The 23,824-nt window shown below is 33.4% G+C and overlaps 1 protein-coding gene across 3 annotated transcripts in view; it reads right to left on the reverse strand.

Moving 5' to 3' along the window:
* LOC129923607 (uncharacterized) overlaps nt 1-22,230 on the reverse strand; it is a 26,235-nt gene extending 4,005 nt beyond the window's left edge. For 2 of the 3 annotated variants that reach the window (XM_056015268.1, XM_056015270.1), the window contains exons 1-12: nt 22,112-22,230; nt 16,996-17,081; nt 15,740-16,211; nt 13,746-13,852; nt 11,684-11,839; nt 10,657-10,700; nt 10,018-10,152; nt 8,229-8,418; nt 4,105-4,264; nt 3,191-3,285; nt 1,772-1,939; nt 130-408 (exon numbers count right to left, since the gene is read on the reverse strand). In XM_056015268.1, the coding sequence (XP_055871243.1) occupies nt 130-408; nt 1,772-1,939; nt 3,191-3,285; nt 4,105-4,264; nt 8,229-8,418; nt 10,018-10,152; nt 10,657-10,700; nt 11,684-11,839; nt 13,746-13,852; nt 15,740-15,824 (1,419 nt within the window). In that variant the 5' untranslated portion in view covers nt 15,825-16,211; nt 16,996-17,081; nt 22,112-22,230. The remainder of the gene's footprint in view (nt 1-129; nt 409-1,771; nt 1,940-3,190; nt 3,286-4,104; nt 4,265-8,228; nt 8,419-10,017; nt 10,153-10,656; nt 10,701-11,683; nt 11,840-13,745; nt 13,853-15,739; nt 16,212-16,995; nt 17,082-22,111) is intronic. The other variant, XM_056015269.1, reaches the window with a different exon arrangement.
* Between the last annotated feature and the right edge of the window lie 1,594 nt (nt 22,231-23,824).

Consider the following 23,824-nt stretch of genomic DNA (forward strand, 5'->3'; position numbering starts at 1 on the left):
AATTAAATACTTTTTAAGTTCACCTTTCGTAAATTTTAAATTTTATGTTTCACCTTGATAGGATAGCCAAAAGCTATAAAAATAAATTATTCTCTAAGACGTGTGAGTTAGTAGGAATTGTGAGAGTACCTGCAAATTTTTAGAATTCTCTTCACTGCTCTGTTCCTGTATGTAAAATTCTGGCATACAGTCCATATTAAATGCATACAAGGTAACAATATTCGGGTGATGTAGTCTACATAATATCTGAATATGTCTTTCTTTCAGTAAATCTTTTTTGTCTTCAAACTTGGTTCTGTTGGACGTAATCAGGTTTTCTTTCAAAGGGATGTACACACTTGCTCTAAATTTAGATTTCATAAATTTGCCCGAAATATTCAGCCAGTAGTTCATATGCTCTGTACGAGGCTGACATGGGAGCAAAAATGCATAAATAAAGTAAGTTTTATTAGATCTAACACTTTAAGAAAAAAGTTATATTGCTTTAAAAAATCAATTGATATGTCATTCATTAGTTTCCATTGAAAAAAAGTAATTTGAACAGTAGGCGATTTTCTGGAGACGCCGTTTTGACGACAACCGTTTTGCTATAGGCAGTTTTTGCGCTAAAAGTCAGTTGATGTTTTCAGAAAAAAAGACACAATATTTAATGCTCAACATTTTTAGCGGCACCCGAAAGGGGAAAAGACGCTACTAGTTTTGTGTTAAATGTCTGTCCGTCCGTCCGTCGGTCCCGTTTAGATCTCGTAAACTAGAACAGATATTAGAGGTTTCAAAGTTCTTTTGCAAATATAACTTTTTTCTTTTCTGAAAATGAAAAATTTTACTTTTTAAAAAAAACCTTATATTAAGTGTAATTGTTTCAATTAGTTTGGACCAGCCATGTAGATAATTATAGGCATGATTGACATAGACTTAGCTTTTAGCTTTTTCAATGCGCTATGATCCATCACTTGTCTCGACCAGTTGTGAAAGGGGGAGAGAAGAAAGTGGTATCTTGATGAATGTTTACATGATTGCTTTTAAATGCATAAAACATAAATTTCACTCAGGGCTCAAGATTCCTTAAGTATACAACTTATACCACCACTTTTTAAAGTACGATTTCAATCCATTGTTCAAGATGCCTAACGAAATAACCATTTACCAACAATAATGAACTAATTTGGTTATTGTTTTTAATTGATTCTTGCGTTGTCAGGTAAAAAGTAAAATTTAGTCTAATCCGAGATTGGGTGTGGGGAAAACAACGTGTAAAAACGTTTTACCAGACAGACAGAGTGAGTTGAAATCAGCTTTGAAAACTTTAACCAGTTTGCAAATTTATAACTGGTATTTATTTTGTTTGCTATCAATGAAGACATCCGACCCTTTTGTCTTCAGATGTATGGCTTACTTTTCTTACTACCAGACAATTTCTTTCGCTATGTCTGCCATTATCGGATCAAGTTGATACTTTTAACTATTATTTAGGGTACCTTATAAAGCATGAATCAATTAAAAAAATTAACCAATCAGTCAATTAATTATTGGTAATTAATCATTTAGTTTGATACCGAGTAATGGAAAAAACTTCTACATTATTGAGATATAGTTGTAATGGAGGAGTTCTTCCCGTTTTTTTTTTAATTTAGAAAAAAAAAAAATTATTTGAAATTATATAACATTTTGTTGCAGCCTGGTCTGTTCACGCAAGATATGTCCATTAAATTATGATACGTATGTCAAAACATTTTAAAAGTTTGAAAAATGCTGTAGTATAGTCCCCTACCGTTAATTTATGATGTATTCTCAATGCTGGAAAATACTCTTGCACTTCTTCCAAGAACAATAATTCAATTGACTTTTGGAACTCATTCTTTCCATCGAAAAATTGCAAAGCAAGTGAGCGTACCTCCTTCTTAGGACTAAACACCAAACTTCTTAGGGTTCTTGTTATCTGTTGTAATCAATTTTTTTTATGCATTTGAAGAATTTAATGTACTATTTTTTTAATGAAACATAATTTTACTAAATATGAACTATTTTAATGTATTTATCTATTTGAGATTTCCATCTGTTGCGGAGTAATCATGAGGTTATAGCTATTTGATGTATCCAGTGAATAAAATAGGGGAAGTGTTAAAAGTTGTTTTTTTTAAGGAAATACGATAATGTTGTTGCACTTCTTAGTACTGAAGATCCACATTTTTAAAGCTCTCACATTTTTAGCTCAATCTTTTCTTTTTGTGTAGTTAATTATCATTGAAGTTTATTTTAATGTTCTCGACGTTTAAGTTCTCGTAAAAATCTCCAATGAACTATTCTGATAGTGCGGAGGCATTTCTATTGGATTGCAGAAAACAAAATTCAGGAGCTTGCATTGTAGAGGCATTTCGAGAGGTTGTATTTCGAATTAATTTAGCCAGGCATTTTTGGGAAGTTTTCATCATTGCGAAGGCAGTTCATGATAGGTTGCATTGCAAAGGCATTTTGGAATTTCGCATTGTACAGATATTACGGGAGACTGCATTGTGGAGGCGTTTTGGAAGGCTGCAATGTGAAGGCTTTTGGGGAGGCGACATTTAGGTGGTAGTCCGTGAGGCTGCATTTCTAAGAACGAATGTTTTGTTGCATTCATCATAGAAATCACTCACATTGTTTACAATATCTGACGCATATCAAGCCTTCATTGGAGATTTTCATTTATGGTAGAAAAACTATAAATAGCTAGTATTAAATAGCCGAGGTTGTCAATTGCAATCAAACCGAATTTCCATTTGATTGGATCAATAAAAGTTATCTTATCTTATTTTTGAGTATCCGGTATACACATTATAGGAAGTGTTGATACTGTTTTTTAAAGTGTATGATTTTTGCGCACTTCTTAACATTGCTAAATAAAATTTTCTAAGTGCAGATAATTTCGATACGGAGAAAGAATTAAACTATGACTCTACGACTTTCAACGTAGTTACAAACCAATGGTCAAGCAACTAGTGGCTATAAAGTAGAGTTCATGTGAATATTAACAACCAGTCATTGAGAGACTGTTTAAATGTTATCTCATTTTTTTATTGAGTAGGTAAACGTGAATTTAAATGTATCCTCATATTCACTTTTTCATTTATATTTATCTATCCCGATAGCTAGATATGTAATTGGATATTTATAAATTAATCAAAGAATTTTTGTTATATAAAACTAGTACCTCTAAAGTGCCGTTTCGTTTGCAAATGCGAAGTATATCCAGGACCTTTTGACATATTGCTGTTATATTCTGTTTAAGACATCGTTCTTCTAAATCTTCCAGACACAAAACAATTAGTTAATACAAAAGTTAAACTAACTATTTAAAAGGTCAAATCAAAAGTTGGCGACATGTTGAAGAATCCTTTTTTTTTTGTTATGCCAACATTATTTACACTACAATATTATTGTTGCAACCCTGCCTTGCACCAGTGCTTGTGGTGCGTACGAGCGCACTATTGACAAGGACAGAAAGACGCTGGGATAGAGTACAGTGTTTACATTGGCAGCAAAAGATTAGGAAGGGCAGGCATTGTTCATATTAGGGAGCCGTCCTTTGTGCTGTCTGAAAACTGTAATAGGGACCTGGGGCTACGCCGAGTAGGTTGTCGTTGGTCCGTATTCAAGGGTGCTGGGGAAAGGATTGTTAGGCTTAGAAAAAAACAACTCTTTGTTACTTGATTGCCCTGTTGAATAAACACGTATTTACTGTAGAACTTCGTTGAGTTGCATTCCTAAGATCTATTAAAATATTATATAATAAAGCATTATACTTGAGAAATTTTGCAACAGGATTGAAAAATAATTATTTCTTAAAAAAAAAAACAAGTATAGCGATGTCACTAGTTATTCATGCCTGCATAAACTTTCCATCTAGAATATAGATACTGGCTCGTGTTGCTTGAACCCCATCTTCTTCGAAAAAAAAGTATTACTTGAAAGCTTCTCCTCATGTAATATTTAATTTCACGCAGAATAAAGCGAGAATGTATCATTAGGATCAAAATACTTGGCGCAGCAAAAGTGTGAAAGTTAGTGTTGCTAAAAAAAATGTGCATTTCATGTATTCAAAGATAAGATTTAAAAAAAACAAACTTGAAATGTATGTCAGCAACTGGAGTGTTCCTTGTTTAATAAGCTCAGTACAAAGAGGTGAAACATTCTGTCTCCGGATACCTGTCTTGGTCAGTAAATAGCTCTCCAGATTCTTTAAGCAATTTAATATGCGATCTCCAGAATTTTGAATTTTAAACATCTGGAAAAAAAAAGGTATTTAGAAAATCGTCAGTAACAATTATCAAGGAAATTTTCTAAAAGAGGGAATACAAAGAAATGTTTGTTATCACAGTAACTTAGTAACAGTAACATGGAATATTCAAGCCACGGTCCTGTTTTGGTTGTCTAAAACAATAACATTTAATAAAATCAATTGACAATATTCTTCACTTAAAAAAACAAACTGAAAAAACATAATATAAATAATGAAACTTCTAGAACTTTAGGCAAGGAAAACTAAATGTAGCATAAGTCAGAAGAGCGATTTCAGATAATCATTTGCGTTGTTTTTTCCCTTAGAAAGAAACTGATCAACATATCAGAAGAGCGATTTAAAATAGATAAATGAACAACCTATTAATGATAATAAGAATTCTTAAATTTTTGGTACAAAAATAAAAAGTATTACTAGTCAGCAGAGCGATTACTGAGAATCATTTTGCCGTTGGTTTTAACTTGAAAAAAGAAACTGACAACATATCAGAAGAATTATTTCAAAGAATCCCTGTTGCCTTGTTAGTCACTTCAAAAGAAACTGAAAAGTATATTATTGATAATGATACATCTGAAAATTGTAGCAACAAAAGTCTAAAGATCAATTACTGAGAATTATTCAGTTTTAGCTTGAAAATAAACTAAACATCATATTATCAAAAATGAGACTCCTAGACATTGAGGCAAGAACATTTAATGTATAATAATTTATAAGTGCGGTGTTATATAATAGTTTTTTTATAGTTAAAACTAATTGATTAACTTATCATCAATAATGCCATTTCAGTCTTTAATTACATTAAATAATTTTTTATATAAAATGCGAAATCAGCTTTACAATAGCATTTCTAGTTCTGTTCCGTGACAGACGGACATTCAGAAGACACTAAACTAAACACTTTCAACCAACGTTGCCGATGAAAAAAAGATTCTTTAAGACGTTTTGGAAACATAGTGAAAAGCCCATTCTATTTACCGATAGCAAGACATGGCTCTAACCGCTGTGTAATAGATCATTAGAATTATTTTTTAAAATGTTAACTCTCTTTCTACTACATCTAATCGAACAAAAATAACTTTGGTGTTATTGGAAATGTTTATTTCAAAATTAGTTTTTGTGTATATTCAGAACGCTATGGTGTGGACCAGAAGGACAGGGGAGATATCTGGGAGAAGTTTCCATGCTGCCATTACAAAATCAATTTTAAAAAATCTGTTTGAGTGGTGTGACAAGAGGGACAGTAAGTGTGGCTACCTTTATTTTTTTTATTAGACTTAGTCCCCTTTATTGCTTGATTTAAGTCCCTGTAAACTGTTTACAATTGCCACTCTCTCTTGAGTCTTTCAATTTAGACTATAATGTATAACTAATACTTGTGTTGTTGTACTATTGCTGTGTTACTCAAGAGGAGTGTGCCACTGTTGTGGGAAGAATATTTCGATAATGAGCTAATTAGAATTTATTTATTTGTTAGTACTAAGTTGGTTTATGTAAATGGTATACGTCTACTTAGTCTCTTATCCTCTCCTGTATGTTTTTTTTAAAGACATCTTTTGTTTAGATATGAGACAGTAGTGTGTCTCATGAATGACGTCATTTCATTGTTAATGCATATATGATATTATTGTAAACCATCTTTTTGGTTTTTCGGCATAAGACATTATTGTGCCTCTATGATGGTGGTTCTTTAATTATATTGACCGGAAACTGTCTTGCTACTTTGCTTTGTTTCATTATGTCATTTTCTTTTGTGAGCTTTTATTGCCATTTAGATTTTTCATGATCTTTTTCTTTTGTTTGTAAATAAACTCCTTTTTTTTTTGTTGCAACTGAAATCTCAGTTATTAGTCTAGATAATATAATTGGGACTACAAAGTACCACTGGACTAACTTGCCAGTAAAGTACAGGTCACTGGTCTTATGACCTATCCTAATATTAGGTCACAAGTGGGAATTCGAACACGAGCACCCTTGACAGGAAGGCAATAATGTTTTTGAATTAAGCCATTCAAGTTCTGAAAAAAAATGTAGTTCTAATCAGTCTATGTTTGTTTTACATTTTTATCAAAGGAACAATTTCTCTAACTTAGCCTACAATTTTCAAGGCTGTTTTCAACTTATATCATTATATTTCTACATAAAACACATTTGGATTATATTTATGTCTGAAGCTCAGAATGTTTACCTAATAATAATAATGGCAATGTCTACGATTTTGAAAAAAGATTATTGCAGTGCTTGACATGGCTAAGGAAGCCCAGTTGCGACCTGCATATTTTTAGTGCAGTGCTTCACATAGCTAAGGAAGCCCAGTTGCGACCTGAATATTTTTTAGTGCAGTGCTTCACATAGCTAAGGAAGCCCAGTTGCGACCTGAATATTTTTTAGTGCAGTGCTTCACATGGCTAAGGAAGCCCAGTTGCGACCTGAATATTTTTTAGTGCAGTGCTTCACATAGCTAAGGAAGCCCAGTTGCGACCTGAATATTTTTTAGTGCAGTGCTTCACATGGCTAAGGAAGCCCAGTTGCGACCTGCATATTTTTAGTGCAGTGCTTCACATGGCCAAGGAAGCCCAGTTGCGACCTGCATATGTTTACACTTCTGATTGAAATTCTAATACAGTCTCACATTCGAAAAATAACAAGCAAAATATATTTAAAAAATCTTTAAAAAAAAAAAAAAAACGTATCTTAGGGGAAAAACTCCGCACTCACAACTACAAAACTCAAAAAAAAAAATAGCAGTTATTTCCCTTTTTTATATCAAAATAATTAATGAAATAATTGTTTGATTTTTTCATTGATTCATTTTTTGTTAGGTACAATTAATAATTGTTTAAAGTTTCAACTTGATTTAAGAATGCGTGTGGAAGAAATAACTTTTCACCAGACAGACAGACAGAGTGGGATGACATAAGCGTTGTAAAAAGGAATTGTTAAGAAAAAAGTCATAGATTAGCTAGATTTATGTCAGTTTAGTACTATACTGTACATTGTACTATATTGAGCATCAGTGTTGAAATAAAAAAGGACAAAGCGACTCGCATTATATAGAAATAAAAGCCTCTAGGCAGCGGAGGTTCAATATCGGCCAGGAGTTGTCAGAGTTATAGATCTAGACTAACAATAATAAATCTGTGTAATTAGAAATATTTTTTTACTCATTGTTTGTTGTTTAGCGCAATTTCATGCTTTTAGCTTTCTCAATACGCTATGATCCTATCACTTGTCTGGACCAGTTAGAAAGGGTTGGGTGGAGAAAGAACGGGGTATCTGTTTGATTTGTTTCTCAAACCAACGCGGTAACCACTCTACTAGCTATGAGTATATAAACATGGAAGATTGTAGAGTTATCTATTGTTTATCTATTGTTTCTATTTCATGTTTTGTGTCACTAAGACACATACTTTGACCTATAAAGGGGACTAATTAAGCTTATACCACAACTTAAGTCAAGTACAATTTTTATCCCTTGTTTGAGATACCAAACAAACAAAAATGTATTACCAATAGTTACTTTGTAGTTAAAGTAAAGCTAAGTTCCCTTTTCAATCTATGGGGCAGATGATGTTAAGATCATCAGTTGAGTAGCTAATAGATTAATGTTTTTTTAATTGATTTTTTTTGGTCTTCAGGCGCAAAGAAATATTTTGGGAAAATTTCAACTCGATCCGAGATTGGGTGTCGAAGAAATAACGTGTAGAAACTTTTGAATAGACAGACCGAGTGAGTTCATATAATCTTAATAAAAAAAATAACGTGGCCAAATAGAACTAGAACTAGATTTAGGGTCTATTCGAGATTTATTTTCACGATACACTAAACAATGTCAACGACTGTAAGTTAAACTTATATATGTATACCATGAGCCGCTGGTTAAAGATAAGTACACGCGAAAGGGAATTTCCTTCAATCTTTGACACTAACGCCTGGAAACAGTTCAACCTACCTGCTTCAACAGATCGACGATGCTGTAAAATTGTTTGTATTCTTTTTGACCCACTACGATAGTTTCATCCTGAACATTCCACTGAAGCACATCTTTCTGGAACTGCCTTGCTTCATCAAATGACAAGCTTAAATATTTATTAGTGGATGAGAAAAACATCTTGATTGGCTCTTTCTGCTCTTGTGATCTGCTGGGAACATTGTTGATACATTTATTTTACCAAAATAAATAAAAAAAATGATTTTACATTTATATAAAAGGACCTTTATCATGATCATTTCTTATACATATTTAATTGTTTGACATTGAAGTAAACGATTTATTAATCTGGATAAGCTGTTCTTTAGATAAAAGAAGTTACTTTTTAGTAGCCTCCTAAAAGGGAAAAGCCGCTAGTAGTTTTGTGTTTATTCGCCCGTCCGTCTAACTGTTCGTGCCTTTTAGATAACAAAAACCTATAATAAAATATATTGAAACGCCAATAACATGTTGTTGTTTTTCAAAGTTCTAGTTCAACGGTTACTTTTCTCTTTTCTGAAAGCAAAACGTCTATCTTTTAAAATTAAGAATGCAAGCAGATTTTTTAATAAATTTACACCACTTATTTAATGAAAACCTTTAGTCGGGGTAAGCTTTTACAACAAGCATAAGACATCATAGGGAATATGCTTTAATCCCGACTTGAACAGAATTTATTTTTAAATTACGTTTATAAAGGCAGCACGGAAACCTTCTCTCAGATACCACCTTATCGAGATGTCCAAAAAGGTTAGAGATAATTCCCTTCATGAACCTTTGACCCGGAAAAGGATTTGTATCCCTTGACCAGAATGAAGGATTGGCTTTTCACTCTGTCGGAAGGCCCCCCTAAACAAGATCATTCACGTCCGTTTATTCCTGGGTCACTTTCCATTGAGGTAATGCAGATACCAGCTCCTCTACTGATCAACAATAAAAACTAGAACAAAAATGGAGCATTGCTGTAAGCATAAATGTACGTCTGTACTCAATTGAAAAAAAAATCCTAATGCATAAAATCTGTAATTGTAGAACTACATCAAGTAGAAGCGAAGACATTTATTTTTCTAAGGTTCAAAATTAATTGTAGAATGATTCTTGCATTGGCATGAATTTCTTGAACACAAGTGTTGTTTTTTTCTTCCCAAAAAGTCTCAAATAATCTGTAACATTTGCGACCTCTCTAAGATGAAAAGCCGATTTTTTTTTTCGAGTCGTCTGTCTGTCGGTCTGTCACATTTTGAATTAAAAGTTGAAAAGCTATTGAATAGCTAATTTCTTCATCCGGGCAAAAATCAATACACGTAAGAAATCTCATTAAAAATAAAAGGTTGCTTAGTTTGTTTTAAATTGAATCAAAACAAGTCCATGGCTTCAATATTCTTGTCTATATGGGGATTTGTTAAGGTTTGTCAATGAGTTATATTCATCTCCCTAACTCCCTTTGTAAGCTAATTTCTCGTTAAAATGCAAACTTTTTTGTTTACACAAATTGATAAAGCTTGAACATGGCTTGACTTGGCTATCTAGAAGGGGGCTCGAGGTTCGACACCCGACTCGGGCAGTACGGAAAACCAACTCCTAGATACCCCCTTCCCGGTCCACAAATGAAAGTAGCGCCATATAAAAGCTATACTAAATAAATAAAAAATAAAGAAGTACATATAGTAATAGTCAAAATCATATATACGTGTTTGAATGTTTGTAATGACAAAAGAGGGCACACCATCCATTCACGGAGTCCACACAGTCTTACAGTGGTAGGCCATACCTCAATTTGAGATTGACATCTCCAAGATCTTCTTGTCTCCTAGCTTGTAACACAATGTCTAGATGTACCCAGTACAGAAGTAAACATTTTCTTTTGATAAGCTCTTTCTTGTTTGGATCAAAGCTTTTGTCCTGACTGAAATCAAAGACCATGCAGACATTTTGAACTCTCTGAAAATCTTTGGAGAATTATTTTAGGTAATTCATTATTGCAACCCCGTTCAATAAAACACTATGTCACAGCCTTACTATGTCCGATAAAAAAATACATATACCCATGATTGAACACATAAGACCAATGAAAGGTTTAAAGTGATGTAAAACTCATAGAACTAATGCCTCATTATAAAAGTACAGTATAGAGCCTGCGATCATCTACTGTATCGATGTCCTTATGTAGACACTTTGAATGTAATTGGTAAAGAACAGCTATTGCTAAAGCTTTGAGAAAAACGAATGTAATTGTAATATGTTTGAAAGAACAAAAAAAATGAAATCAAAACAAAATTGTAAAAGTATTTACAGTTTTAAAAAATTGAATTTTAATTTTAATCTTGTTCGAATGAATTTTAACTTGATAGTCTACAAAAGAATAACTATAATAATAATAATAATCATTATTGTCTGTATGGAAATTTACCTCATCAATTCTATTGACTCTATCAGCATTGTCTTCAACTTGACCTGGAGAAAAATGAAGCAACCTTTCTTTCTCTTTTTGCTCTTTCTGCTAGTATTAAATGTTTAGAAAATTACCTTTTTCTATTTTTTTTATGCTAAACAAAGTATAAAATTGTATACCCTATGAAAGTAGCTATTGACGAAAGGTGCACCCAATAAGATGATTAATACATTCATCTGCACCCATTGTTAACAAACGTTTAGGTAACAATCACAAGGAAATCATAAATATCACTTTAATACTGCAATGTTGTTTTTTTCTGTTTCTTATAGTGAGCCAAAGAAAAAATTTTATCACATCAAAAAATATACAATTAATTTTTACAAATGAGATTATTATAAAATATCTGTACTGTACAATATCTTTAACATATTATAAACACTCATCCTTCTGGAAGAAAGAAGATGAGAAATAGCAAACCTTAAAATTTCAAACCAATATTTCCAGTCAGAACAGTTTGATCAGACTCAACTCAATTACGAAGAACTGGAATGTAAAACGTCTGAACGTAACTGTGCGAGAAGATGCACTGCAAATACTTTTTTTTCTTAACCAAAATCAAAATGGACCAATAGTTTCAAGTAGAAGGAGCAATGTCAACTATCCCGAGATGAGCAACGGTTTTTTTTTAACGCCAAACAAGTGTCGTTTGACATCGCTCTCATGAATTATATTACATTAAGGTTCAGCAGTTTCATTACCCATTCTTTTCGTTTATAAAGATTAGGAAAGCAAAATAAAAGTGGAGATGACCATACTTTTTAGAATCTAACTGTGGTTTCCATTATTAAAGATGTAGGACTATGTCTGTTTTTAATTTCGTTGACATAATGTTTAAGCAAAACAAGAACATGACTTGTTATGCTCAGATTCGTCTAGGGTCGCCTAATACTTTGTCTGATTACACAAACTCTCTTTGTAATCTTGTTTTGACTAGACATAAGCAGAGCAATGTAAGTATTATAAATATTACTTTTTATATTACCAGTATAGAAATGCCGGAATACGAAGAGTCAAACTTCTCTTTTAGTAGCAGACGCTCTGCAAAATTGTGTGCATGTTTTTGAAGGTCTAGATTATCGCATGTTGCTAAGGTACAAAGTCCATGTATCATTTCTCGGTCGTAAATAGCTGGCAATACCTTTGTTAAAGCATAATTCAAAAGAAAATATAATTATGAAGAACAAGTGTTAAAATATAAAATATTTTAATCTATTTCTTGACTCGCTCTTGACTGATTAGCTAATTCTTCTAATTAGACGCTTACAAATATTTGTACTTAATTAATTATTATTATGTACTTGGAGTAACTAAACTATTTTTCCATTTTATTCATCTTATTCCACTTGTGACTTTTGTCGAAGGGGTGCTGTTAAAGTCAATTAACCAGATTCCTTCACATTTCCGGTCAGCAGGAGTCTCATCAAGAGAGAGAGAGAGGCCGGTCCATTCTAAAATGTACTCCAGCCAGCTTTTCTTAAAAAGACCCTTTCTTCGATCTCCCTCAGCTGTACCTTGACAGGGAATCATATCTTGTGATCTATTGGGCAAATAATGTAAAGGTCATCTGTTTCTGTGGCCTACGAGGGTGTCATGTGGCACAGTGACCAACCGCCTTATACTTTTTCTCCAAGTAATATTGGATACCCATTAGAGCTGGGTGGACTCAGAGACGCCCAACGATCCCGAAATTTAAAAACCCCAGTGTTCACCAGGATTTAAACCCGGGACCCCAGTTCGGAAGCCAAGCGCTTTACCGCTCAGCCAACCAGAGTGTTGACTTTTAAAAGCACAAACTCATGTTGTTGTTTTTCCTGGTATCTGATACGCAGCTTATTCCTGTAGCATTTGCTCTCAAATATTAAAATTCTCCTTTTAACATTGGTGTTTAGTGTCCAACTTTCACAACCACGAGTGATATTTTGTAATAACGAAAATACAGTTTTAATTTTACTTGGAAATTGATGTGACTTTTTCAGGTTTTCCACCATTTGCTCATAACGGAGAATGCCAAGCTTAAACGAGTTTTTATCTGTTGTGATCCACTTGCTCTTGTTATGTTTGACTCTTGTATTTCAATGAGTAAATTTCTAATGCTTGGACAATCCACTGTATGCAACTTATCGTTTATCTCCACCACAAACTAGTACTTTCCTTTTCTGCCCGATTACCGTGCAAGTTTTAACAATTTTAAATTAAAATCTAGCACCTGGGCTGCATTTTCTTTAATGAGGTCTATAGCATAATCATCAGCAAAGCTGAGATTGGAGATTGCCGCACGTCTATGGTCGAGCTAGGAATAATTTTTTCTAGAGTTTCAAGAATGCTTCAAAAATATGTTTAAAAAAAAAACGGTTATGAAAATACATGCTTATCACACTCCTTTGGATGTCCTAAAACGCTCTCGTGTTTAGTTGTTCAGAAGTACTGAGCTATTGGCATTTTAATATAGGGCTTTGATCATTGATGTTTATTTTCATCTCTCTCTCATCACTTTCCACATGCCATCATGACAAAACCTGATTAAAAGCTTGGTTTGGTGTTGAAGGTATTTTTTCAAATAACAGTTTAATGTAAAATATTTGTTCACCACAGCAATATCTATGATTCTGCAATGGCGTAACGTTGCGTTTCGTCACTCGTTTTTTTTATACAATGATTTTTAACTGCTACAACTATATTTATGCGACAAGAATTAAAATGTTTGAAATTATTCTGATTCTAATGTTGGCAATATCTATTGAGGAATGGCAATCATAGTATATAAAAAAATACTTATTAAGGGGAATAACTCCAAATGTAGTCATATATTTCAATACTTTTAGATTTATTTCTCCTTTTCTGATATCAAAATAAATATTTAGTACTATTTAATTAATCAATGTATTATTTTTTAAATTGATTAATGTATGGATAATCGTACGAACTTCCAACTTGATCCGAGAATGCGGGTGGGAGAATTAATGTGTACAAACATACCAGACACATAGATAGAGTTGAGGTGCATGCATATCAAATAATTTTTTTTTAAATCTCGATGACTCTACCGTATATTTTAAAAACTTCAGATTAATTTGTATTTTAACACTATCGCTAGTTTTCAAAACATAATTGATGTGGGCTCTTAGTTCTTCAAGGGACGACAGCCTATCAACTGTGGACAAATACAGAATACATTTCACATATTAACAAACAAAATACAAACAAATATTAAAAAAAAACAATATTATATATATACAGGGCTTTTTTGTTAAGTTACGCACCGGTACGGCGTACAGGCACCTTTTTTGAAAAATATTATTACTTTTCTTATATTTTAAAGTACATTAGTAATTTTTAGTAGTGAAATGTTACGCAATCAAATACTGAGTACTGGCACCTAATCACTGAGTACCGGCAAATATTGTTGTTTTTTTTACAAAAAAAGCACGGTGTATATATATATATATATATAGATAGATAGATAGATAGATAGATATACACATAGATAGATAGATAGTCTAGATCTAGAATCTAGATGATTTCAAACTAAACTTTTAGTGAAATAAAATAATGTAGAGAATTATGCCGTAAATTTATATATCAATTCTATATCATTTTTTTTAATAATAAACTTTTACGTAAACAACGAATATCTCTCTGTGTTACATAAGAGAGGAGTTACGGCGTTGTATGTGTATGAAACTAGACCATAAAAATGTCAGAAATAATGTTTTAAAAAAATGAATTCGTGTGTCTTCGATTTTCTCTAATTCATAAACCCGATAGATAGCAGCTTGAAATTTGGAACAATCATACTTCATTACTTTTTAAATTCATTGTTTTGCGTTTCATGCGAACAAAATTTTTTGGGTGGAATAAAATTAAGTAGAGAATCAGAACATTAGTTTTCGTGAAAATACGAAATAGAAATCACCAATTTTATAAAGTGAGTTGTGTGATCGAATTGGAAAGTGCGCTTAATTTGATCCACGATCAGATATTGTTGTCTTTACAGACTCCCAATCCACTCTTCAAGCACTTCACAGCAGCACCTCAAAAAGCCAAAGAGAATTGACAACACTAATAGTTGTAATACACCAGATGATGACAAAATTAAACATCAACATCATTACAGTGGATCCCTGGACATATTGGCGTCATGGGAAACGAAAGGGCAGATAAGCTTTCAAAGCCAGGCTCATCTATGAAACAACCAGATAGACCTGTTAACTACCTCATGCTAAGGTCAATCTTAGTCAACAATCACAAAGGGGACTGGCTAAACTAATGGGCATCAGGAAAAACAGGCAGAGCCATGTACAGAGAAATGACTACGCCTAACAAACTGGACAGTATTAACTTCCTCCCCTGCAAAGAGCAATCTACAATCTTCCAACTAAGAACAAGACACACACCTCTGTTAAATTACCATCTGAACAAAATAAATCCTACACAACTCCCCCTTTGCAGACACTGCGCCCACCCTTATAAAACCGTAAACCACATCCTCTTTGAATGCCTCTTCCTAATCCACCTTAGACAGACCCTACTTCCACTACAGCCCAACATAACCAACACCCTGTACGGCAGAGCTGTACAACTTTAAGGAAAACTGCACACTACTTTTCCTTGGCACAGTCTGCAAAAGAGCTGACAGCTCAGCAGCTTAAACTGGCTAGAAGAAGAAGAAGAAGAAGAATCCACGATCGAACAATTTTTAAGATCCATTCCTATAGCGCAAATGTAATTGTTATGCATGCATATTACTGGTACACACACATACACATACACACACACACATACATACATACATACATACATACATACATACATGCATACATACATACATACATACATACATACATGCATACATACATACATACATACATACATAAAATATTTTTATGATACAGCCAGTCCACATTTAATCTTTGACAGCCTTTCTTTTCGAGTAATTATGTGTGTCACTTTCATATTCCTATATTTGGTAAAGACAATATCCATCTATGTACTGCACAAGTGTGAACGTTATTAATGTTAGGTTTGAAAATTGACTTACAGTCAAATAGAAGGATTGACTTTTGATCATACTCTGATACTTTTTCGTACACCCTGACAGTTGCATATTCTGAGTCGTTTGGCATTAGTTGACCTTCCTCCGTATTGTAATAGTCTATTCTTGACTCTCTTATATGCTGAATCAATTGACATAATTCTTATACATCTGAAATATGATCCTCAAATGTGGCGCTCGCAATGTTGTTTGGCATGGAGAAAGTTGATAAACGGACTACAGTGTCACTATGCTTCGCTTCATTTCTTAAAAGTGCTGAAATGTTGTCGACATATGTCTTAAGGTCGGAATCTGTGAAGATCTCTTGAAGGTATAGATCACCAAAAAAATCTTGAAAACGTACGCGTGAGCTGTCATCGACAATTGGATCAGAAATGCCATCGAAATAAACACAAGAAACTTTTTGATACAAGTCTTTTTTCTCTTTTAAAAGTATGTCTATTTTATTTTTATCTATCTGAAATATCAATAAATTATTACTTTAGATTGTTAAAAAGAGAGACATGCAGTTAGATTGATAGATATATGGATAGATATATGGATAGATAGATAGATAGATAGATTGATAGATAGATAGATAGATAGATAGATAGATATATGGATAGATATATGGATAGATAGATAGATAGATAGATAGATAGATAGATAGATGGATAGATAGATAGATAGATAGATAGATAGATAGATAGATAGATAGATTAGATAGATAGATAGATAGATAGATAGATAGATAGATAGATAGATAGATAGATAGATAGATAGATAGATTGATAGACTGACTGACTGACTGATTGACAAGCAGACAGACAGACAGACAAACAGATAGATAGATAGATAGATAGATAGATAGATAGATAGACAGATAGATAGATAGATAGATAGATAGATAGATAGATAGATAGATAGATAGATAGATAGATAGATAGATAGATAGATAGATAGATAGATAGATAGATAGATAGATAGATAGATAGATAGATAGACTGACTGACAAACAGACAGACAGACAGACAGACAAACAGACATATTGACAGATTGACAGACAGACTGACAGACAGACTGACTGACTGACAGATAGATAGATAGATAGATAGATAGATAGATAGATAGATAGATAGATAGATAGATAGATTAATGATTTTATTTATCTAAAATATTAAAAGCTAATAATATACTACATTAAAAACACATTGAAATAAAAATATGAACTAAATATAAGTCTCAACAAATGTACTACTTACAAAATTCCAAAACTTGGGACATTTGTGCAAAATTGTCAAGGACGATGTTGTTAATTTTTGTTCCAAATCTATAACTTTGGAGCCAACTATTTAAAAAAAAATAGAAATCAAAAACTCTTTCTTTCTTTTTCTTCTTATTCTATCTCTTTTTTTCCTTTTCTTCTATGAAAAATACATTCAAACACATTACAATATATGTCGAAAAGAGGAGAAAGCTTAATTAACAACACATGCACTTCAATTCATTGCTTTGCGTTTAATGCAAACTAGGATACTTTCAATAAAGGTCATGAGTTTCATGGGCAACTGAGTAGACCAGACTGAAAGGACGCGTGGTTGCAACTTAATTGTGAAGAACAGGCAGTCTTAGCCCAGTTCCGAGTCGGTCAATGTCCAATTTGTGCTTACTTCGGACGGTTTCGGGAAAACTACGACGCACGGTGTCGACACTGCATCGAGGACGAAGAAACAGTAGACCGCATTCTTTATGAATGCCGCGTTATGCATGAAGGGCGATCAGGACAAGGATTTGAGAGAGAGAGAGAGAGAGAGAGAAGAGAGAGAGAGAGAGAGAGAACTGGTTCATGTTCGATTAGGGCTGTCATTTTACGGGGACAAGGTAGACATATGGCCCACTGTCCGCTTTTTACTTTCACGTACTCTAATGGCTCTAAGAGAGTAACCTCAGCATGGTTCGTTACTAATGGGGTTTATGATTCGGTAGATGGCAGTTTCTCTTCAATTTTTTTTTTAAATATGGTTTTCGGTATTACAACAGGTCTGATTTTTTTTCTGTCGTCGGAAGTATTATCTGTTATTTGGTTTTGAAAGTATTAGCAATTTCTAAGAGTTGTTCTTGGTTTTCAATTTTCGCAACTTGATCACTGGGCAAAAGGATGATGCTGGACCTATTTTTCAATACGACTTGGCGGTATCCTTCGCGGTATCTAGTGTTCCAGGCAAACAGAAAAAATACGGCAAACCATCTGGACATTTATTTTAATCATTATTATTAATGTTTGCTGTTTAAATATTTTGTATATTCTTATTGGCCTTGTAAACGAAACTTTGTATTTGACTATGACGAGGCTTACCATGAACTATCTTTAACATCTTTTCAGATAGCGCATATTTCAGGAATGACTTGATTAATCTCTCTTCGATCTCCAGCAAGTGATGGTCTGCGATTGTCGAAATACACTCACGAGAGCCAAAATGTACAAGAATGTAATGAGATATGCAGACTTTCAAAGACGCTATTTGGTTTGTAAAACTACCTTAAAACTAACGAAAGACAGCTATGAAACCTTTTTCTCATATTCGCTGGCACATCAGTTAGTGTATTGCCTTAAGGAGGCCTGTGGCTTCTAGTTCGATTTGTTGTACACTTTTTGTTTTTATAAAATACATTTCAAAAGCTTTCAACCTTCCTCCAGAGATCCCCCCTTTTCCTAACTTGTCCAGACAAGTGATAGGACCATTACGCATTGAGAAAGTAAGAAAGCATGAAATTGCGCTATATGAGAACAATCGGTAAAAGTAATTATAATCGCACAAATTTATTATTCTTAGTCTAGATGTATTACAAATTTAAATGCAATGGCACGATCGAAATGCGGAGTTCAGTCTGCAAATCAATGGAAACCTAAGAGGTAAAAGGAATAAGTGTACATAATTTTTTATGGATGTCCGATCGGCAGTTCAAGAGATCTATTATTTTATGAATCTCTCTCTCTCTCTCTCTCCATATATATATATATAAAGTATATTATAAAGTAGAATGTGAGGGGTATGTATGTATGTATGTATGTATGTATGTATGTTACTTATAGACATCAAAACCGCTTGACCAATCTTGATAAAACTAGGCAGGAATGTTCCTTGGGTACCAACTTAGACCGTAGTGTATGTATTGTAGCCCTAAAACAAACTTAAGACCCTCAAAAAAAAATATAGTTGTCCATTCATTTCATATTTTAATCAAATTAACATTCAAATTTGTTTTTCTAAAGCATTTTAATACATTCGTTCGCTGTTCGCTAAAGCTGCGTAGCCGTGTTGAGATAGGCCTATATTCATTCATGAAATAAGGTCACGCATGCGCAACACATTTAACTCTAGATTAGTGTAGATTTAGATCAATGTCTACCTCAAGATCTACTTTATACACATGAACATACAAAATTTAGTCTATTCATCTCAAATTTTAATCAAATATATGTAGGCCTACAAGCAAATGTTTTAATTTGAAAAAAAAATGGATTTAAGCCTATTAGTTATTTTGATTTGATAGCTTCATTCACGCCATTTTTACATTGACACATTCGCTTTACTTATTACATTATTATTTCGTTTAATTGTTACAAAACACTCTCAGTGACTATATCGAAAGTAATGCGCAAATAAAGACCCGCGGGTCGCGGGTAACATATGTCTAGTATATATATATAATCTAATCTAATCTAATCTAATCTATCTATCGATCTATGTATTTCTGTATCAAAAATGCAGATAAACTTGTGGAGTCACAACTCCAGCCTGAGCCCCGCTGCGCCAGGCATCCCCCTCCACCGAGGGGACTAGTCGGCAAAAGTTAAAGATGTTAAAGATCGAGAGACACAGCAATGCGATATGGAAACGTAAACACAACACAATTTAAAGTTAGATAACGACAACAGCACCGCAAATATGGTATGTGACAGGTCAAGACAGGTTTAAAAAAACACTTTGATATGGGACCAACAATCTGGACAAACCATTTCTGTCTGTTTCAGCGATAAGATATAGATTTATAGTTTAATCAACTGACATGCTGGTGTAAGGATGTATTTACATTGCAGAGATTTCAGTTTCATATTTCGTTCATAAGAAATACTTTATTCTAGAGACACGTACATATGACTCTTTTTATTGAAATGAAGCCACTGGGTTAGCCTTATATCTTATAGTGACTAAGGAACTTATAACAAGGCTGCATTCATTTTAGACCACAAGAAAAGCTAACGCAGAAAACAGGCACAGACGTTGAATAAAACTTAAATAGAGCCTCGGTAGACAATAGCTTTGTCTGCGTTGAATGTAACGAATTTTGCAGGTTGCGACCCTGGACTACGTACTCATTTAAGATAGTGTACTCTTCATTAGTCTCCAGACTAAGAGACAATACCTAATGGTGGCTGGTCACACGCATTTGGAAGGTATTACGTGTGTTTTGTGCTGCAATAAAATGAATAGAATACATAAACAAATAAAATTACTTAACACAGGGTTTCTTTGTTCTGTGAAATCTGGCGCAATGACCGTACATTTTTTAGAACATAATCTGCACTATTTGCATGGTATTTAATTATTTTTTTTTTTAAATTAACAAAATTACTATTAACGTTTTTACAGTTAAATTGTTAAATTAGGTGACGTCGTTTCATCTTACAAAATGAACAGTATTCATGAGATGTCTCTGAAACAAGATCGATTTTAAATGTTTTAAAAGAACACATTTTAATTTATTTTCTCATAAGCAAATCCAGTCAGAGCATGAAATCGTGTCCAAGAGACCATAAAAGCTTTCATATACATTATGAGTGAACAAAGGAAATCTTCTAAAAGACGTTTTACTGAACACTAGGATTAGATTACATATATCAATTCCATATCAGTTCCATTTTGTCTTGAATATCTCACTACTATATTACCAATCCGCTTCATATCTTCTTGGTTTTCACTTTCCTTATTAGGAAAAATTGTGCATTTTAGAGTGTATTTCTAAAGCTCATAATGCTGGAATAAGCTTGTATCAGGAGGAGCTTACAGCAACTCAGAGCCCCTAGTTGCCTTGGATTCGGGGGGAATGTGTCTTTTTCTAGGAGACATGACACGTAAAGTTTTAGAAGTATTGTTTAACATGTGATATGTTTTAATTTTAAGGATTTTATAACCAAGAGTTGCATGCAATAAGGATACGCTTCGATTGTTTATATAATAATTATGAACCACGAACGTCTACTATATTAAGTAGGAAGTACTTTTTAGCGGCACCCGAAAAGGGAAAAGACGCTATTAGTTTTGTGTGAAATGTCTGTCCGTCTGTCCGTCTATCCATCTATCCGTATGTCCGTCCGTCCCGTTTAGATCTCGTAAACTAGAAAATATATTGAAAATCCGACATCACAATATTTTAGACCATTCAAAGTTCTGATACAACGGTTACTTTTTTTTTTCTGAAAGCGAAAAATCTAATTTTTAAAATCAGTTATGCAAGCACTTTTAAAGAGAAAAAGCTAATTAGTATGCATTACAAGTTAGACCTAATTTAAAAGGCATAGTAATCTTATAAACATCATTTTCCTAAACCTTTTAATTGCATGCACGGAGAGCTCTCTCGAAACAATTAGATCAATTATAAGACAGCAGTTAGGCCAGGGGAGGCGCGGTGGCTGAGCGGCAAAGCGCTTGGCTTCCGAACCGGGGGTTCCGGGTTCGAATCCTGGTGAAGACAGGGATTTTCAACTTTGGAATCTTTGGGCGCCTCTGAGTCCACTCAGTTCTAATGGGTACCTGACATTAGTTGGGGAAAAGCAAAGGCGGCTGGTCGTTGTGGCTGGTTACATGACACCCTCGTTAACCGTAGGCCACAAAAACAGATGAACTTTACATCATCTGCCCTATAGGCCATAAGGTCTATAAGGGGAACTAGTTATTCCAGGTTCACATCTAACCTTACATTCACTTTCACCTATCCTTTGATCTGCTGGAACCTTCTTTCTCCATTCTTAATCTCTCATTTGTCTTTGATATAATTTCATTCGGATGTTCTTTCTGAAAATATTGAAGCCTGCCTGGGTGGACCACTTCGGGGGCCGATTTTGAGTTTTTGTTTCCACACAAACTTTCTTTAGTAACCTTGTTTTGTTTGTTCTTTTAGGAAGATATTGCAGTAAAAGATTGTCGTTTTGTTCTTATTGACATCCTTTGATAGTTGGTGATAAAAAAAAATTGAGTTGGCTATCATCGTATTATATATTCGCTAGCAATATTGAGTTGGTGCTTGTGGGATGTTGTTTCTTAATAATAAAAAAAAAGGAATATAGAGTTTAATAACAGAGATTGCGTTACTTACCAATTGACTCATAAAATACTTTTAAACCTTTGGCGTCTAGAAGCTTCGACAGAAGTTCCAGTTTCTCCTTGCATACAGGAGATGATGAACATTGAGGTATAAATATCGTATCCATGTTTGAGGATGAGTTCCGCGTGGGTAGCAAAAAAAAATTAACTTTGGCTCTTAAATTGTCTTCAATAGAGTTTTAAAAATGGTGAGCTACATTTGTATTTCATGGCTTCTTAACTTTATGAATAGTTTCCAAATGTCTTCAGTCCATGGTCCATGTATTGTCCATGGTCTTTTACTGGCTATATATATTTCATTATGCTTTCCTTTGTCTGTCACTGATGTTTAATAATGATAAAACTCTATTCTACAACAACAGCCCCACACTACTTTGTTGTTTCGGCCAAATTAAAGACATTATGTTATAGAACACAACATATAAAAAAATCACACAAATTTTTATTTTACTTTGTTTATCAGCTAGAGTTCAAGTATTTTTTTCAACAGTAGTTAAAAGTTATCTCAGACGGTAGACGTTTTGAAAATAAAATAAAGGTTGAAAATAATTTCCCTCAACATAAAAAAAAACAACACCTCCTGCTTATATAGCATTGAATGCACTATGTAAAATCAAGCTTAAAATTACGTAAAACTCAAATATAGTAACACTACTTTTTTTTGTTATTACGATAATCTTAGAATTGCAGAACTAGACACTATTACCAATATAGACCATAGTTTGGCATTTTGTACATACAGTTATTGATCTATAGGCTGATTCTCCATATCCATTTGATAAGAGAACAAAAGAACTCATACAATCATTAATAGCTAGCACATTATTAAAGTAAGCTCTAAATTTAGAACACTAGAACACACAACATATTTTAAGTATCCATTTATTGCATTATTATGTCAGTTATTAGGCAAAAGTGTAGTCAAATGTTACAAAAAGTACACATAATTTTAGCTAATGACTCTTATTATCATGCTTTACATAATAAAGTACAGATGTTCCTTCAAAAGTGAAGACAATTACGTCCTACTCGTATCCATGTGTTAATCTAGCTGTGCAAGTTAATTAGAGACCTAATCTCTGCAAAGTCATGGATTTTCCTGGCTGAACCAGGCAAAACATTCCGTATTTTAATGGCGCTAGGGGGGTGGGGTGGAAATAAGAAATGTACCTATATCTTTGTGACTTTCAGGGTATTTTATTGTTTGTTTATGTATTTGTAATCTGGTGTAATAATGTTACTTTACATTACATGTCTAAAGAGTCTGACAGTTGATTTATAACGTTCAAATCTTGTTTCGTGAAATCCATAAAGAAAGTAAATGTATGTCGATGTAATTCTAGGCGCTAAATATTGGCACGAAGGAAAACAATTCATTACTTTTATTTATAGATATTTAAAAAAAAAGATTTTTAAAAACTATATACATCCTAAAAAAAACTTCCATTGCATTTGGGCTAGGTAATAATAAACATACTGTTTATACAACGAATTAGACCCCTAGTTGAATCAGAACATTACAATTAACTCGTTAGCCTCTTTCAATCGTGAAAGGTATATGGTTCACTTTGTAGACCTTCTTTTCGTGTGAAAGTAGAGCACTATTCTGGAGAGACATTTCTTTCATATTCAACGCAATTTTTTTTATTCAGAGTCTGAAGGCATTTGCTTTGACGGTAGTGTAATCAGCCATTGTTGGTTTCAC

This window comes from Biomphalaria glabrata, chromosome 17, assembly GCF_947242115.1.
Source record: "Biomphalaria glabrata chromosome 17, xgBioGlab47.1, whole genome shotgun sequence".
Lineage (NCBI taxonomy): Eukaryota > Metazoa > Mollusca > Gastropoda > Planorbidae > Biomphalaria > Biomphalaria glabrata.